General features: G+C 44.4%; 1 protein-coding gene across 5 annotated transcripts in view; it reads right to left on the bottom strand.

Annotated features, from left to right (window-relative positions):
* The window catches only part of LOC307180753 (uncharacterized protein), a 165,178-nt gene extending 146,165 nt beyond the window's left edge, over window positions 1–19,013 (bottom strand). For all 5 annotated transcript variants that reach the window (XR_013825773.1, XR_013825774.1, XR_013825775.1 and 2 more), the window contains exon 1: window positions 17,985–19,013. Coding sequence is in view for 1 of the 5 variants with exons in the window: in XM_079911149.1 (XP_079767275.1) it covers window positions 17,985–18,404 (420 nt within the window). In the remaining 4 variants the exon portion in view is untranslated. The remainder of the gene's footprint in view (window positions 1–17,984) is intronic.
* Between the last annotated feature and the right edge of the window lie 316 nt (window positions 19,014–19,329).

The raw sequence follows: 19,329 nt of genomic DNA, 5'->3' as shown, positions 1-19,329 counted from the left end.
TTGCCCAGAAGTTGGGAGGTCGCAAAGGAACACACATCAAGAGGTGTTCGTGGCAGCAGGGCCACCATGAAGAACAGCCAGTGCACACAAGGCCCTGGGAGCAGCATCACCCTCTCCCCATGGTTGGTCAAGGTTACTATGTTGTCTTTTTGACATACTATCAATTATGCTACCGACAGAGATACTGGACCTTTAGTTTTCTTATAAAATAAGAAACTGAGTTTAATTAAACCATCAGTATCTTGGACCTAATTATTTCAGACAGTATTTAATTAATGTTTCATGGGTTCCTAATGTAATTAAGGTTCCTTTAATAAGACCTTCTGTGACATTAAAATATATGACCTTTATCTTCCTTATCTACCACATTCTGACAACTGAGATTTGTCATTTTCACTAAAAGGTATAGTTTGATTAAATAGAACAGACCATAAAATTAATCTGGCAAATTATACTTGTTTGTTTCTTTTTTCCTCCCCCTCAAGGCCTAATAAGTTAAGTCTTTTAATTAGCAGCACAGATACAAGTGCTCATGCTACCATTTTCCTTTTAATTTGCCAAAGTGTTTCTTTTGTACATGAATTTTTGTGACCAAAGCAGATAACAACTATCCTTTATTAATCATGGTGAAGGGTTCAATCTTTAAGATATGAAAACTCATGAGCTGTTCTTTACTTTAACAATGACTGGTGATTGTTTTAAGATGTCTGGCCTTTAATAAAAGGGTTTAATTCCTGATACTAATAAAGCACTCTAAATACGAAAATCCCTATTGGCATTGCAAACAAGTACAAACTGCATCCTACAATCTAAGGTGATTCAAAATGTGCTCATGACCTTCTCCGTCAAAATTCAAAAGATCTCCATGACCCCATGACCAAAATTCAAAAGGTCCCCATGACCTCCTCCCCCAAAGCTGCAAATATTCAAGACCTGATTGGGAAAAGGGGACTTAGTCTCATACTGGCTAAGTATATAATCTGCTAAGAAATTATATTGTTCGACAAAAGTGGGGAAAGGTAGGCTAAGAGAATTATAATTCAGGCGGGAATCCTTATATGGTCTTCCCACTTTCAAGACCCCCAAAGACTAGACTCCCTTCTGTTTTAGCAACGAAGAGAACAGATTTCTTCTGAAAGGCAAGATCTTCCCCTACCTTGAAGGAAAAGAGCCCAAATTCGGAAAGGAAAAAGAAACAATGGTTCTTCCCTGAGACGCTTTCTATCTGGTTCCAAAGTAGTGAACATAAGGGAGGGAGCGGGAGTACAGGGTGAGTATCCTCAGACGTTTGCAGAGAGTCTGGGGTGCGCCTCTCCAAAGTCTGCTAGGTGAGATCCTCAGCACGTAGGATGGAGGCTGTCACTGGTCTAGACCAGTGGTGTCCAACAGAACTTTCTGCAATGACGGAAACGCTCTGTATCTGCACTGATCAATACGGTAGCCACAGGCTATTGAGCACTTGAGCCGTGGCTAGTGCAATTGAGCAACTGAATTTTCAATTTGACTTAATTTGAAGTAATCCAAATTTAAATTGAAATAGCCACATGTGACTAGTGGCTACGTTATTGGACAGGGTGGTCCAGACAATTTCCCCTCCGGGCCCCGCCCACTCACAGAAGGGCAGCCCCCTTTGCCAGGCACTGCAATAGCTGGGGCCCAGCTCACAAATCCCCAGCTACTCCTCTGAGCCCGACTCTACTGCCTCACTTGGCACTGCTTCCAGTTCATACTAACTCCTTGCTTCCACAGCAGCTCTGGGGTAATGTCCCTATGGAAGAATTTGCCCACGCGCTGCCACTGCCGTTTCTCACTGGTTCAACAGATGACAAAACTACTATGCCCTGTGAGGCAGAAAGGGGGAAGCAGAGAAACAGCAACTTCTAGAGGCCACTTTCCTGCAGAAAACAAAATGTAAAGGGAGGAAGGACAGCATTTTGGAACACGGGGCCAAGATTCTGAAGGTTTTCCTGCCCTGTTAAGTGGCTTGGAGGTCAGGTGGATCTAAAATAAACTTCAAATACCTCCACTGCCTGGCTGTGTGATCCTGAGCAAGTCATTTCACTCTCTGAGTTTCTGTACCCTCCTCTGTAACAGAGCGAATAGCACAGGCCTTTCAGAGCAGCATTCCATGTGGTTATTCCTCTGTTAACCGGTATAACACTGCGCCCAGCGCCGCGTGTGGAAACACTTCCTTTTGCTCTTTTCCTGGATCCCAGATTGAAACCTAGAAGGGTGGGCTGAGTCCTGAGGAATCATGGCGCTCGGCCTATTGCTTGGCTGACAGGTGGGCCCTCTGGACTTTGACTTCATAGTCAGTCTAAGACTCAGAGAGCAATAGGCTACTTAGGAACTCCACTTGGTTAAGAAATGAGACTGCAGAAACGTCAGAGTACATTCCAAATATGTATATATTTTTCTAATCAAACACATTGAGTGGATGGTGTCCAAAAAGTTAGATTCAGCTAAATGGGATCAAGACTTTTGCATATCACTGCCCAGCGTGTTTCAACTAGTGATAGCAGTCCAAAGAGTGGCTGGGGGAGTACCTGGGGGGTCCGCTGGGGTTCTGGGCACGTCCCCCATCCCCATCTGGGTGGTGGCCACATGGGTGTATACGTATTGAAGAACTGATCCTTCTCCACACTTAAGACTTGGGCACCCTACTGAATGTAAATTACACCTCAGTAACTTTTAAAAAATTACCATTAGTCAATTCTAAGAAGGATGAGCCAACAACATATCTGTGGAGTAGCATAAATTTCCACCTAAAGCAAGTGACTGGCCCGAGGCCGCACAGCTAGCTATTAAAAGGTGAGAGGCTGTTTTAGAATTCCAGTGTCAGGACTCCCAATCCAGTATGCGTTCCAAATCTCCAGGATGCTTCAACCACCGCATGAGTAGTATTCTTTAGGTTAGGTCTGCAAAGAGCAAACTTGTGTTCTCTGTGTTAGTAATAGTGCTGACTTTTTTACAAATAAATATCAGAAGCAATCCTTAGCAGGAAGCACTCACCCAGAAGTGCGCTGTGGTCCCCAAACTGTAAATGTCACCAGCCTCCTCTCACTTTTCTCCCTCCTGAGAGTGTTCCTAAGATTCCCTAATACCAGCCATCCTGGCCCACGCCTGCACCCTGCTTCCCAGGACCACTTTGAGGTCAAGCAGCAAACCTCCAGGTGGTGGCGGTGAGGGGAGAGAGTTGGGGTCTCCTGGGCATCAGATCATTCGAACCCCTGAGGGTTACGGCAGGAGGGTGGTGTTAAAGATGTGAGAGAGGAAAAGCTAGAGCTTTAAAAAATGAATGGTAAAATTTCCTGCAACTCTGCTCCTGGCTCAAAAACCAGCTTAGGCCAAGACGCTTTGAGCTCTCTGTAGGTTATCCTCAGAAAGTGGAATTACATACTTAAAACAAGAAACAAGGAACAAGAAATGTAAAAACATAACAGAGGACTTCCGGTAATGACGGATCACTTTTCATTGTCACTGATGGAATTTCCATGAGGAATTGTGTTGATGAGAATGATGAATTTAATTTAACAGAATAGTTACAGGATGAAGCTTACGTGTAATAAAGTAGTTCTAAGACTCTGATAGTAAATACAGAGAAAATATTTCCAACATAGAGAACAACTACATTTGGACTTGTAAAGTGACACTTTTCCCATTAATTCCTGAAATCAGATAATGTTTGCCATCTCAGTGGATCATTTCAATAACCAAATAGTCATTTTCCTTACATCTTCTTTCTTCAAAAGCCTCTTCATTTGAAGAATGCAGGAGCAGGGCAATGATGAAAAACTGGCCATCTTAAAATAAAAATAAGATAGGGATATGAAAAATAGACTTCCGTGTACAAGTTCAAAAAAATTGCTAATAGCTCCAATGGAATATTTCATTACCAACACAAATCAGGCATCGTTTTAATCAAATTGAATTTAGATTATAGACTTTCATGTAAAACCTAATTTACTTTGAATTCCCCCGTCACGACTTGTGCGCGCCTTACAGGGCAAGGTTAAAGAGATTACATCTGGGTTCACGTCAGCAGCATCTGCTGGTCAGTCCTCTGCATGCTGATTTAATGAGAGGTTATGCACAGTCTGTCAGAAGGACTTCTGTTCCAGGCAGAAGAGAGAAATCTTCACTTCCATTGCGACAACTAACGGGACTTTCAGAAACAGGAAGCCGGTGCATCACTGTCCTGTGATGTATAAAATAGTATGATGTTTGTCACCACTTAGCTAAACTTACAAGCAGAAATTAGGACCAGACTTATTTTTCTTTTGCAGTTCCAAAAGGAAGAAACATTGCAGTCTGAAATGTAGCTTTTCAGAAAACCGATTTATGCATATACCCTAAAACGACAGTCATCCTAAAGAGGTATATTTCTATGCAACACAATGCTACACATAATTGTATAAATAATATGCATATTATAGAAGGAAAATGCGTTAAAGACTGCTTATGAACGGGGAGGGAACACAAAAATCATTCCTCCTGAAAATTCTAATACAAATTTTTAAATAATTTAAATTCATTAAAACATTTTCTATTTCAATTCAGAAGTTCTTCAGAGAAGAGCTTAAAGATGTTTCTGTAATTACTGTAACAGGAAGGGGCTCGAGCCATTAAAATAATCTTTGGCAATTCAGTGTGATTCCCCTTATTTATGCAGCACTCCTTTCTGAGTGTGCCTAACTCCCCTTTTGCCTTTGCTGAAATGGTCACTTCTAAGCGGCGTATCACAAAGAGATTCAAATTCCAAAATCAATCAAGTCATTTTGCCAAAGAAGAAGGATTTACAATTGAGTAATCTGTAATCATATAGATGCCTTATGATAATTACCTTCCTTTTGAGCATATATTTGTGACCAGGGGTGTTATAAAAAGGGTGGGAGAGGGTGGACGAGACTGAGAAATCCCGAGCATTTTATTTTTATACTAAAACCCCTTTGTGCGTATGCCCTACTCTCATACCATTGTGCAAACCTAAGAACTGGACATAGCTCTTGACAAATCACAGTTTAAATATTCATTCTGAGTATGCATAAAAATTATAAGAAGAAGACGGGCAATTTTCTCAACAGGCCTATCATAATCATGAGAAGAACTGATTATTCGTGGTCGGGGATACAGGATGAACAGGTGTTTGGGCTCAAGAGAATACATTAATTTCCCCAATTTCAACAACTGGGATCTCGACCAAAGATGAGGGAAGTTTTTCTAGCGTCTGCATATTTGAGGGAAGCAGGCACGAGCACACTGGGGTAAACTGGAGTTGTTCTGAAGCAGCTACGCACGTGGCTTTGCATCTGCTTCGGAATGTATGCACCTCTGCTTGTTTTTCACTGAGTCATTAGTGAGTTGTAAACCTCTAGTCAAGCTCCCCAGCTCCCTCACGGAGGATGTCACCAGACTGCAAACGCCGAAGTAAAGGCTCTAACCCTCCTGGCAACTGACGCAACCAGGCAACTGCTGGAGAGAAAACGGAAAGAAAATGGCCTCAGCCGCCAGGAATGTGAAGGATTAGGATGTTTAATGACTTAGAAGTTGAGTGATATTGACAATCCTCCCAGTGTTTAATCACACACTGAAGACAACTTGAAGAGTCAGACAGAGAGTAGTTTAATTTGAGGACAATAAAAGCAAACAGTCTTGTCCAGACAAGTCAATTTCTGGTAAAGTGACAGCATGTCTTAAATAGAGTTTTTCCTACCCCACAGCTACAGTAGTGGGTAGATTCAGTGGCCCGTTTGACAAACAGCCAGATGTTCAAATGCACATCTTGTCTGAGCTGGCCCCTTGCCCAATTCGATAATACATGAAATGAGAATGAATGACCATAATGGTGATATATCACTACCTTTTGGTCCTCACCGGCATGTGCATTAACTATTAAGGCAGACAAGATTATTTAGATGTCTAAAGTGTATCTTTTGTGATTTTCCTAGTACCTCTCTGGGTGCTCAGAGGATAAACATAGTTAATAACAATTGCAAACTATGTTATGGAAAGAGGCTGAATGACTTTTCCTGTAGTAAACGAGCACTTCTCAGTTTGGCAAAAGCCTCAGCTCTTTAGTCATCCTACAGATCCACTGCTTGTTGGAATTCTGTCCATTAGGGAAACTACCAGACAAAAAAACTAGGAAGATTTTTTTCAAAGGGTTCCTCAGAGGGCTTAGAGGTGAGTGGGGCAGGTAAAACCCGGGGTAAGCAAACGAGAATTTGCATGCCAATAGATGGGTTTAACATACATTAACACATTGGTGGGTAACGAACCATTGTTTATGTGTTAATGAAGACATTTTCCTGATGATGGGTATGCATTTTTGCATAACTCTCATGTAGAAAGTTGGTGGAAAATCTGACTTACCCCGAGCAGTGGGGGAAAATAAAACAGTGATTTCCTCGGGGAAAGAATCGAAACTTACCCAGAAGGTGGCCAAAGCAGAATAATCCAGCACGTTAAAAACTAAAATATCACTAACAATCAGTCAGAAGTATGAAATTTTCTTCTGCTGTGGCATGAAATTGTGGTTTTCAAAGTCGAAGAGATTTGTCCTTCTCAGCACAAGGCTGTCGATTCAAACACGAATCCTGACTCTTAGCATGTTAGGAAGGCGATCGCCTTGAAAATACCATCGCTTCCAGTGACCTGCCTTCCTGGCGCAGTATGGGGGCGAGGGGGGGTGGATACATAAACTCCCGAGTGAAAGTACCTTGGACAGAGACTCGAGCTTGTGCTCCGGAAATGCTAGTTTCCCCAAGGCCACATTCAACTTTTCCTGAGGTATCGCCCTAAAACCCTTTGGGGGTCAAATGACAACTTCCTTATACTTCTTCCCTTGCTTCCTCAAATCTCAATTAAAATAAGCATCCGTTCTCTCAGGGCCCACTGCAAGGCACTGAGGACACATGCCCTCAAGGGCTCACGTTCTCCTCTGCTGGGGGGATGGCTGACACAAGGAAAACGGGCAATGGCAGGACACTGTGGTCAGGGCCTCACTGAGGTCAGTACGGCACCCTCTCCTGGCACAGAAATCACGGCCAGTAACCCTGTCCTGGAAACAGGCGACTCAGCGCAACTCCTCTCCAGGTAACTTAATGCTTTGAGGTAGCTAAACTGTTATCTCTCCCAAAGCTGGAAGACCTCAGAATCACAGACTGGCGAAAAAGGGAGAATTCACTCAGCAAGGGAGGTGGCAGCAAGTAGGGAAGGGTGGGAACCATGTAGAAGGGCGTCTACTCACCTGCCTCTAAACTCCCTTGAAAGTGTAAACAGAATGCCTGGGGCTTAGCAAAGAAACCGACTTTTGCCAAACAAGAAGACAGGGTGTTTCTTTTGTTTCGACTGTTTTTATAGCACGTAACACAGTATGTCTTACTTTAAAGCGGTATCCAAACAATTGTTTTTTTCCAGTGGAATCCCTTTGCCTCCCACCCAAACAAAAGCTGCTACAGAATCCCGAGAAGAAAAGAGACAGGCAGGGCTGCTCCAGTTGAAGACAGGGAAGGAGGAAAGGCACCGCCCCCCCCCCCCCGAGGCCACTCCAAAAGGTCTGCATGCTCTACAGACCGCTGGCAAGAATTTCTGTCCCCAGCAGTCTCCCCACTAGACTGTGAGCTCCCCAAACAGCAACCATATCTTCCTTATGTTCCTATTTCCCAAAACGACCACACTGCCTGGTAAATAGCATGATCGGAAGTGAACTGAAATGAAAAGGAATGCGAGGGGAGGAGAAATAAATGGCGCATGCCAAAGAGAAGCGGGATGTGTCAGGGGAGACAAGAAGGGTGAGTTACTCATGGTCAGATGTGGTGACCACAGGAAGAAAACAGTTGGGATACAAAAATGAATAATGCTTGTCTCAGGTAACTCAGAACATGGTGCAGAGAGAGAAAAGCAAGCAAACAATTAGGAAACTATAATTAAAGCAATGTTGTATACAAAATCCACCAAGGCGGGAACATAGAACCACGCCTGAGATGCAGGGGACAGAGGAGGTAAAGCCTGAGCTAAAATGTAAACATCTGGTCACAGAATTGGGAGGGAAGGAAGAGAGAGGCAGGCAGGGACCAGATCAGGAAGACCCTTACGTGCCACATCCAAGAGACTGGCTTTACTCTACAGGAACTGGAGAGCCACTGAATAATTCAAAACAGGTAAGTGACAGGCTCAAATCTGGATATGTAAGCTCCACAAGAGCAGGGGTTTGGAGTTTGTTCCCTGATGTATTCCAAGTGCCTAGAAGAGTGTCTGGCATATAGTAAGTAATAACACTTGTGGAATGAATGAATGAATGAATGAAGGCTCTACAGTTCATTGGTTACAGGGTCCACACAACTAGGCTCAAAAATCGCTTGCTCTGGAGAAAAATTTTAAATTTGGGTCGACTATGGGGGAATACAAAATTTAAAACAAAAAACTGTAAGGCGGCCTGGTGGCCTAGGGTAGGAAAGCTAAATGGGAGGGAACTCCTCCCACCACTGGCCCTAGGCTAAATGAGCTGAAACCCCTGCAGGAATCTCTCCTTTGGAATGCACCTTCATTGAAACTTTCAGTTCTTAATTTAAAAACAGTTCTTCGGGCTTCCCTGGTGGCACAGTGGCTGAGAGTCTGCCTGCCGATGCAGGGGACACGGGTTCAATCCCTGGTCCTGGAAGATCCCACGTGCCGTGGAGCGACTAGGCCCGTGAGCCACAACTACTGAGGCTGCGCGTCTGGAGCCTGTGCTCTGCAACAAGAGGCCGCGATAGTGAGAGGCCCGCGCACTGCGATGAAGACTGGCCCCCACTTGCCGCAACTAGAGAAAGCCCTCGCACAGAAACGAAGACCCAACACAGCCATAAATAAATAAATTAATTAATTAAAAAGAATAATAAAAAAAAATAAAAACAGTTCTTTACTTACAGACAGTATTTCAGAATTTACAAACAGATTTTCTCTATTACATCACTTGATTAACATAACCATCTGAGAAGGCCGTGGTCATCCCCCTTCCACAGATGAGCTCATGAAGGCTCACAGAAGGGAAGTGACTTGCCTCAGGTCTCTGGCTTTCCAGGGCAGGACCTCACAGCTTCCCCATACCGCTTCTCTTGTGCACTAAGGATTACCAAGGTATTTTCTTTCTTGGAATGATAGCTCAGAAAAATTGAAAAATGCCCCAGTTTCTCCATTGCAAATTTATAACTGATTTTGAACATCATTATAATGATAACACTCCTGCTCAAAAATCATTGAGGTACTGTCTGTAAATGCTACCTGAGGTGGGCAGGGGGTGGGGGGACTGCTGGTGCCTCACTGCACAAAGAATCAAGTCAAAGTCTTCAGCTTGGCTTTCAATGTCCTCCCCAAGTTAACCCCAACTCCCACCTTACACTGTGGTTCCTTCCATCTCTAGGCCACATGGATCTCACCATTTCCCAAACACACCTTGCACTATCCTACCTGTGGGCCTTTGCGCTCGTTGCTTCTTCATCAGGATCCTTGCCGTCTGTGTCTTTCAAGGCACAGCTCACAACCCAGAGCCCACCTTCTCCAAGAATCCTACTAAAAGACCCCAGACAAAACGGCTCCCTCTCCCCCCTATACTCCTACAGCACTCAAGACCTTTGTATTGATAAATGCCCTGAGGAGAGGCTGACTTTTGTTTCTGCTACTCTTCTAATAGACTGAGTTCCTGGAGAGCAGCATCGGTCTCTTCCACACTGTCCAAGGCGGGGTAACTGATCTTTTAAAAATGAGCGTTTAACAAGACTAAGCATCAGACTAGCTTCTTGACTTAACACAACTGTAAATGGCTGAGCAAGTAATTATTTTCTTCCTGCCAAAATGAAAGTATATTGATGTCAGATAACATGCCTAATCTCTACCTGAACTTTGTCTATGCCCTCCTTTGTTCAATGCCCTGTGGGGCCTCAAAAGTAAGGAGTAACTTACCAAAATGAGGACAAAAGGCAACCACAAAGCCTGTTAAAATAGTGTCTGCTTTCTCGTGTACAGAGTTCTTCCTGGAGGCCACTGCCACAACTGCCTCTTTTCAGAGAACACCACCATGGGTTTTAAAATTTTAATTGAAATCCCCAACTCAAATGGAAATTATGTCAGGTAGAAGATATTAAAGCTCTAACGACATAGACTGGAAGAGAACCCAGGTTATCTGGTCACTGAGAGAAAGGGAAGAAGCAGGGAATGCGATGAATGGATGAATGAACAACTAACAAGCAAAACAAATAGATAACTTGCATTTCACAGCTGAGGAAACTGAGACCCACCCAGGGGAAGGAAATGATTCCTCTAAGGTCGCACTTGAGCTGATAAGAAAAAATTTAACAACCAAAACAATAAACATCTATTGAGTACCCACCATATATCAGGGGTTTTCAGAAGTACTTAACACTCACAAATCTCCCTGGGAGATATATTCAACAGCCAGAATGACATTCCAATGCACAAATCCAGATGTCACTCCCCTGCTAAAAACTCTTCAAAGCGGTTTAGTAACTTGGGGAAATGGCTTGGAGAAGTCTCTCACCTGGAGATGCATCTATTAAACTAGTCAAAATTAGCAAAGATAATTATTCAAAGACTCCGGAGATTGATCAAAGGCTTATAACAAACTGAGAAGCATTTATTCAACATGATCCTCTACCTTGGGAAGCCACAGCGTTCAAGCAAAGGGCTGCCCCCACGCCCCTCCCCTTCACACACAGCTGTGCTTTACAGATGTGCGACTGAGAGTCATATCATTTAAATGACACGTTAAGTGGAACTTGAACCCAGAATATCTTCACTCCAATTTAATCATGGCTTACTCCTGACTCTCAGCACTAGTGTGAAGTTAGAGGAGAGAGATACTTCAGCCTGTGGCTATCACTGCGGGCACTCTTCCTACTTCTAATCTCTAGTTTTGACATTCCTGCTCTTATCAGCAGAGAGCACACCTCTCCTCTACGGTCCCAAAGACTACTCCTACATCTTTAGGTCTGGAAGTGTGAGGACAGACCCACGATGACACTTTGAGAAGCTCTAATGCACACTAGCATCCACTGTTCTGCTCATCCCGGGACCCAAAACATCAGGGCCGCCAATCAGACCACAGGACTCCTCTGTGCAAATTAGAACAAGGCATCACCTTGGGTGCAAGCAGCTCTTAGGTTCAGGGCTTAGTGAGTGAAGAATGCCTTTGTAACAGAGGAAAGGAACTTCTTCCTCCACACAGATGCAGGCCAGTGCCAGGGCACACAGGTCAGCAAGGGGAGCATGGAATGTATGTGCCCCTGTCCCCTCACCCCACCACCTCCATGGATAAAATCAAGAGGATGGTCAGGATACCCTCTGCATAAGGGTGGGGGGAGGAAAATCGGTGTTACATTCCTGAACATGCCCTCTTGCTTGATGCTTTCCCAGCAATTTCCCACAAGCAATGCCAGAGCTGCTCCCTGGAACACCAGCTACTTCCTAGTGAGCTGAGAGCTCGCTGGGGGCACAATCCAGATGTTCTTTGGCTCAATGAAATCCCATTTCAGTGTCCACCGTGGATGGTCCTAATCACATCCTATTGTCACAGACTTAGTGCCCCCGATGTCCCTGGCTCTGTGCTGGGTGCCAAAGAAACCAGGAAGGAATAAGAAAGTCCCTGCCCTCAAGGAGCTTAAGGGATGAGGTGAACAGATAAACCGATGGTGATTAAACAGTGTGGCAAGAGCTCTGAGAGAATAAACGCATGGGTGGTCTTGGGAGCATCATGGAAAGGCACCCAACCCAGCCTGGACTATGGGGTTGGGGGGGAATCAGGAAAGATGTTATAGAAAATTGGCAACCTGAGCTGAATCTTGAAGATTGAGTAGCATTTAATCATTTAACAGAAGGAGGAGGGGAGGGCGGTTAAGGAAGGAGTTCCAAGCAGAGAAGCAAATTTGTAAAGATGGAAGCAAAAGAGTAGAAGCCGGTCAAGAACACTAGGGAAGCAATTCCTTGCAGTGCATTAGAGGCAAGGTGAGGTGAGTCAAGAAAGATGAGGTTAAAGAGATGAGAAAGGGGCAGGCCTGTGATCCGTGGCTTCCTCCACCTCCTGAGATCCACACAGAGCTCCTGGAAGTTGTGGAGCAGGTAACCAGCGATGGATGATTTGCTCTAGGTCACCTTTTGATCCCTCTACTCTTCCAACCTGTCTTAGTCAGCTTGGGCTGCCATAACAAAATACCATGAAAGACTGGGTGACTTAAAAAAACAGATGTTTATTTCTCACAGTTCTGGAGGCTGGGAAGTCCGAGATCCCATCCCCACGAGGGCTCCATCATCACAACCTAATCACCTCCCAAAGGCCCCACCTCCACATGCCACCACATTGGGGATTAGGCTTCAACATAGGAATCTGAGAGGGATACAAACATTCAGTCTGTAACAACTGCAGAGGCGTCCTCCAGCCCCAGCCCATAGCAGACTGGGATGCCTTCTCCTGTGGATAAAGATCTGGAATCTAGCTTCCTTGGCTTGCTTCTGCTTCTACAAGGGTCTGCTTGCTGCCAGGGGCGGTGCATCTAAGAGAACCGCCATTTCTGAAGAAAATCAAGGACCACTTCAGTTTACTTACTATTAAAAACAGCATCACATGGGAACTTTCAGAATCTTCAAAATCTTGCAAGGGAAAGGGCCCTTAGAAAGCATCTAGTCCAAAGCCCTCATTCCTCACATGGGGAAAATGAGATCCAGAGAGAGGAAGTTCTTTGTCTAAAATCACTCAATAAGGGAATGAGGCCCTCCTAGGGCAGTGTGGTGGGAAGAACCCATCATTTCAAGATAGATCAAATCTCAAAGTTTTCTCACTGTGTAACCTAACTTTAAACAGGTTGTTACGATTAAACGAATATCGTAACATCTGTAAAGGTCACATACAGTTATCAACCTGTAGCAGCTTTCAGTAAATGGCCACTATCATTGTAACTTTCTGGAACCTTTGGCAAACCCACCTTTGAGTGGGTTTGACATAAACCAAGAGATTAACTTGAACACTGGGAAAAGTGGGAGGTCACTGCTGGTGAATTGGATACTGTGTCATCGGACTGCTTTGCTATGACTTTGCTATGGAAGGCCTACCTGGCAGGGCTGATGAACAAAATATGGAATCCTTTCAACTCCTAAGAATGAAGGGAAATAGGCATCACCGTGAGAGATTAGTGTGCATTGTCTGAGAAGCTCACACTAGCATATTGGTTTATTTATTTAATCCTGAATCTGCCTCAGTATCAATTTTAACATTTCTAATTAGTGTAGTTTGAGAACTGGTGACGTCTCTCTCCAGCCCTCCTCTGGGGAAACAACCTAGGGAAGGTGGGTCCTTCTTCCTCTGCCATTTGTCACTGTTCATTAAGACAAGTGGCCATCATTAGGGCCTCTACTTAAATATAGGAAGAAATAATGATATGCTTCTTAATATGATCTAGTATCAACAGCACTTTAGGCTCTGCATTTAATGAAAAAAATACTCTTACTGACAAAGTGCAAGCAAACTATAGTTTGGTGGAAAGATAACTGGACAAGGAGTCGGCAGGGGTCCTTTCCATGCCTGATTTTGCCAATAATATGCTCCACCATTTTGAACAAGACACTTAATCCTTCTAAGCCTATTTCCTGATCTGTTAAAACATAGGTAAGTTTGTCCCTATCTGTGCTACATAGCTCACAAGGTTGCTGTGATGATGATGATGGTGGTGATGATGGTGATAACCTAACATTTACTGAGTCCTCTGTGTACCAGGCACTGAGTTCAGTACTTTATTTACATAATCTCGTTTATTTTTCACAATCATCTTAAGGGGTAAGTATCATCAATTCCCATTTTTATAGATGAAACTGAAGCTCAGAGAAGTTAGGTAATTTCTAGAAAAGGCCAGGGGCAGGATTCAAACCAGGTCTGAGCTCTTAACCTTTCCTCTGTGCTGCCTTTTTATCCATCACAGCCCTACCTAGTCTTTCAGCAAGAGTTTTAACTAGGAGTCAATCAAGGTTTCATGCCAGATCTCTTTCTTCAAATGCAATGGCACAGACTAACCACAGAATTACTCTTAATCTGAAGTCTCCCCAATTTGTTTATTTTAAAAATGGTTTTTGTAATTCTCTAAGTCTTTTTAAAAGCCACTGTGAGGAATGATAAGACTCTAATCTCTGCAGGTGATTAGAACTACTTTTCTTTCCTTGGCATGGTCAATTGTGCCTATTTCTGAGACCTCAGAGAAAACATAAAAGCTATGAAATCTGAACAAGACTCCTCTCCTACTTCCACACGACTCCTGATGCAATCTGTAGAAAGAATAACCTTTCTATTGAGCTCTAAAAGAAAAAAATTAAAACTTACATTTTAGACAAAAATAAAGGATTTAAGACCCATATGACACTAATTGCATATTTTTAACAGCAGGCATGTCTCTATTATTAAGGATACTTTATGTTATCTCAAAATTAAACACAAGAGCCCCCTCTGTCACAAACCAAAACTCCCATCATGTCAGTGAGTGCTCTCTGGAGAGCCCTGACGGAAACAATCTGAAGTGATAGAGCCGAATGTGGGAGATGGCGATGCAGGATTGGAACCATGGAGTAATTGGTTCATTTTTTTCCTTTCATTCAAAGAGGTCTTCCTCAAGGACTATGATTCATTCCAGAAACATCTGTGCATACCCACGTAAGGGGTAAGAAAAGTGCCATGGTCCCCTCTCCCCCACACTAGAGGAATTTTCAATCCCATTTCAGGGGAATAAGAAAGCGCAGTTGAAAAACAAGATAACTCTTAATTGAGCATGCTCTGTGCTAAACAGAATGCCAGGTGCTTCGGCCGTATTATCTCACTGAATCTCCACCCTAGCCCACTGAAGAAGGCCTGACTACTCACCTCTTTCAGATGAGAAAATTGAAGTTCAGGGAGAATAATAAACTTGCCCACTATAGTTAATAATACTGTATTGCATATTTGAAAGTTGCTAAGAGAGTAGATCTTAAAAGTCTCCATCATAAGAAAAAAAAATCGTACCTATGTATGGTGATGGATGTTAACTAGACTTACTGTGGTGATCATTTTGCAATGTATACAAATATCAATAAATCATGTTGTACACTGAAACTAATATAATGTTATATGTCAATTATCCCTCAAAAAAAAACTTGCCCAAATCATACAGGTACTATAAACATCCAGACTCCATTTCATGTCAACATCCTGAGAAACCTTTCTTTCTACGTATTCCCCTTCTGAGTAGACTGTCCCCTTCCAAAGCTGCTAAAGTTAGCTTCAGGCCTCTCCGCTGGTAGTTTTGGTACTCCCCCAAATTTCAGCTCAACTGCCCACAACATCACACACCTGAATCCTCCTTCCAAAATGAAAGCCAAGTGCTGTAACACATGGAATCGGACCCATCAGAATAATCACGCAGCTCTCAGTCCGCACAACTTTCAGTTAACGATCTGTGACCACGCGTTGCTGACCTCGGCTATGAAACCTTGTCTTGGGAAGATGGTGATTTCCGCCCAGCTCCTGCGGAATTCTTTCTGAAAACAGGCACCATCACGTGCAATAGACAAGAGAAACAGTCTCACACTTGCATACTGGTAAGACGGCATCCTCTTTTGTAGGAACCCAAGGGTAGGGAGGATCAAGGGACTTGATTGCCAAGAAAGAGTCCCTTCTTCAGGCTGCCAAGGAAATCGAACGTGGCAACTTTGTGCTCCTTGGCAAAATGCTTTTGGTAACTCTATTCTGACATCCATTTGAACAAAGCAGCAAAGAAGTAAATGCTCAAATGCCAAAAGCAAACATATGAATTTACTCGATACCAAAAATATGGTAGGAAACCATCAAGTGGGAGCATCATCAATGAGGAATGCATGCCGAAAACAGGCGCATAAGAACCATTTTGGTAACCATTTTTTGGTAGTTGCTCTTTGGAAATACTTTGAATAACCATCCTAGTGGCTTTACTCTTGTCCATTCCTTCCTTCTAAGTTGGCAGACTATCTCTAGGTTGTTTAAAGGATAAAGGGAATGACACCCCTCATGGACAAGTCCATGGTTGTGTTATTTTATTTAAATGATTTTATAGTTATGTAGAAATATTTCTTTATTTTATAGTGAACAAATCAATCCTCTTCAACTGAATTTTTAAAATGATTTTAAGTCCTTTTATTAACACAAAACGAATCAGTAAGTTCCCAGACCAACCCTATAGGATTGCACTATTATTTAGTTCTTCTCCAGAGAATTTACGTAGTGATTCATAAAGATCAGATCGATAAATAGGTATTCTACTTTCAAGGGAAGCAAAGCCTTCCCAACCCATGACTCTATTTTGATGTTTCTAGAACATGCATCTAAAGCCTTATGAAAACTCTAGGGTATTATTACCGAATATTTTTCTCATATTATTGGTTTATGTATGTCGAAGGTTTTATTTTGTAGCACACCCTAAAAAACGGGATTTTTTTTTTTTCTTCTTGCAGGCTAGATAATTTCACCCAAATGGTAAAGACTTAGTAATTTTTTTAAATGAAATTATATCTAATGACACGAAACCGATGGGGTTAGCAAATTTCAAAATGCATATTTTAAAAACACAAAGATGTGTAAACCAAATTATGGTCTAAAGGGCACAGAAAAATTATCTGGAGATGGATTTAGCTCTATGAACAATTAGAAACAATACTGAAAGCTGCTCATTTATGTCCCTCCCCTGTCATCACCTTGTCTGGGTCTTTCAATAATGGACTAAGAAATATAGGAAAAAAAAAAAAAGCAGGGTTTTCAATATGGTTTTTCTTTGGGGAACAATAAAAACATTAAACTTTATGCATTTAAGTGTCTGTGCACCGAATGGTAGCCCTTTCATGGGAGTCCAGCTTGGGTTTTGTCTGGGTGGGGAAGGGGGGTGGGAGTCTGTGAATACCCTCAGAGTCATTTAAAATATATAGTATTAGCTAATTGATGAGAGGACTAAAAACAATAGTAAGTAGGCAGCCTGGCTGCGTGCCAGGAGCAAGGCTTTATGGTGAAATCGAGTTTACATTAGAGGCCTGTTTTTCCCCTTTCCTTATATGAAATGAACAGCTGTAATTGAAAAGCAAGGAGCTCTATGGTTTATAGAAATAGGTGTTGTGAAGAGCCTTGGCCGTCTAATTTTCTTCCTATTGCAGGGCAGGCTTCCATTGTCTGTTTTTTAGAGCTAATTTCTTTTCTGATCAAAAGGCCCACGTCGTTGAAAAGGTAGTAATGACTATTCATTTGGCTGAAGCCTCCATTCTCCAGACTGCAAGCTTTATTTAGAAATGGCTATTTCTTTCTAAAAGGAAAAGCTCATTTATGTCCTCTATAATGTCAATTAAAGTAGAATATATTTTAATTATTTATCCTGAGGAGAAACCTTTTAGGAACTTAATTTAGTATGCCTATGCTATGCAGACACTACAATATGTGAATGTGGAATGATATCTAGGCACATGGGTTTTATTTTATTTTACCACTAATGAATAGTTTATTTGCCACTAATTAACAAGTTAAATCGGCACAATTAGTGTCGGATTTCTTTAATAATATAACTCATAAAGGGATAGCCACTGGAACTAGAAAATAAGGTTGGTTGTTGGCTTTGTAAAGAAACCATTCCACAAAAGGGGCAGTTTTCTTCCCATTAGTAAGGGTTATTGGGACGTTCTGCCCGTTGCTTTTTCAAATGCGAGCTGGGCTGGGCTGGGCTGGGGGAGGAAAGATGTTCACAAACAAGGGGAGACGGTGCTAATTACACAAACATAACATTAGCCGAGCCTCCGGGTCGTAACCCGGCGACGCTTTCCGGAGAAATGGAATCGGGGTGACTGCAACCTAGGCGCCCAAACGCCAGCGCGGCCGGGCCTCCCAGCAAACCTCGCCCTGTCGCACTCTCTGGCCGCCGGCCCGCGCGCAAACGGGGCGGCCCGAGACTCGGCGGCCTCCATACCTGGCAGGCGGCGGAACGCTCGCCGTTCCCGGGCCGCGCGTCCTCCGCTCGGCTCTCCGTCGCGAGCAGCGGCCCCGGAGCCTCGCTCGTCCGCCACTCGGACGGCGGCGCCGGGCCTCCCGGCACGCGGGCGCTTCTGCGGCTAGGCAGCTCGGGCCGCGCGGCTTGGCGCGGCGGCGGGAAAGCGCGCGCGCAGGGGAACGAGCGTGGCCCCCGGCGGCCAGGGCGCGCCGCGGTCCGCAGCCTTCCCTGGGCTCTCCCGGGCCGCCGCCGCTCTCGGCTGCGGGACGCAAAAGAGCGGGTCTCCTCTCGCGCCGGGCGCACAACGTAGCCCATAGTAAGTGTGCGACCCAGGTTTAGTGACATGAAAAAAATGACGGCAGACAAGACAGGCGAAGGGAACACAGAAATTCCGCCCATCGAATTCCACGGCTCTCCACTCTCTTGAAAGAAAATGAAAAAGAGAAAAAGAAAAAGAGAAAAGCCGGGGGGGGGGGTGGAGGGAGAAACAGCTGAATGCTGCCTTGAGATTTAAAATTTTCTCCAGGGCGCTCTCCCCAGCCCCCAGCCCGCCATACTGCGCCCCCTACGGCTGGGGCCGATGGGCTTGCCCGGTCACACTGGAGGTGCCTGAAGGTCCAGCGACATTACAGGCACCCTTCCCCGGGAAGCACTGCCGGCCCAATGGACCCGGGCCCCCCGGTCTGAATAAGCGTGTGGAACTGCGGGGACTTGGAATAACTCAAGCAGCGTTATGCACTGATAACGATTTTTAGATTGTTTTCCCTGGCCTGGCCTCTGGCAGGCCACCTCGCCGCCGTAGAGGGCCATGCCTTTGCAGCCACTGAAGGAAGTGGGAAAGGCGACAGTCCCAGCGGGAGGGCAAGCCTGGCCTTTGGGTGCCGGGTGCCGGGAGGCTGCTCCGCAGGGGGTCGGGTGCAGCAGCTTGGAGGGCTGAGCGAGTGCGGAGAGCTGTGGGCTTGGGGGGGGGGCGGGGAGAGGCGAAGAGGTCGACGGCAGTGACCCGGAAGACGCTCTGCAAGTGGGACCCAGTTCCCGGGCAGAGCCTTCCTTCCTTCGGGGAGGTGGCGGTATTCGGGTTGTTTGGCAGTGTTCGGGTTGTGAGGTCAGCGAGAGGGCACTGAAGGCAAAGATTGTCAAATTCCTCGTAGTCGCTCCGCACCTAGGGCAAAGAGAGCTGGCATTCGTATCGTCATACCCTGCGGGTGAAAGGACTCGCCTGATGTGAGCCAAGGGGATTCCCAGTATCTACCAAGTACAGCTCAGCTAACCAAGGGAATCGAATTCGAAACTCTTGTAAAAGCACACCCTCCCTCCTGAAAAG

This window comes from Stenella coeruleoalba, assembly GCF_951394435.1.
Source record: "Stenella coeruleoalba genome assembly, chromosome: X".
In the NCBI taxonomy this organism is placed as follows: Eukaryota; Metazoa; Chordata; class Mammalia; order Artiodactyla; family Delphinidae; genus Stenella; species Stenella coeruleoalba.
The sequence above is the reverse complement of the archived record's forward strand: the minus strand, read 5'-3'. Positions and strand labels throughout refer to the sequence as shown.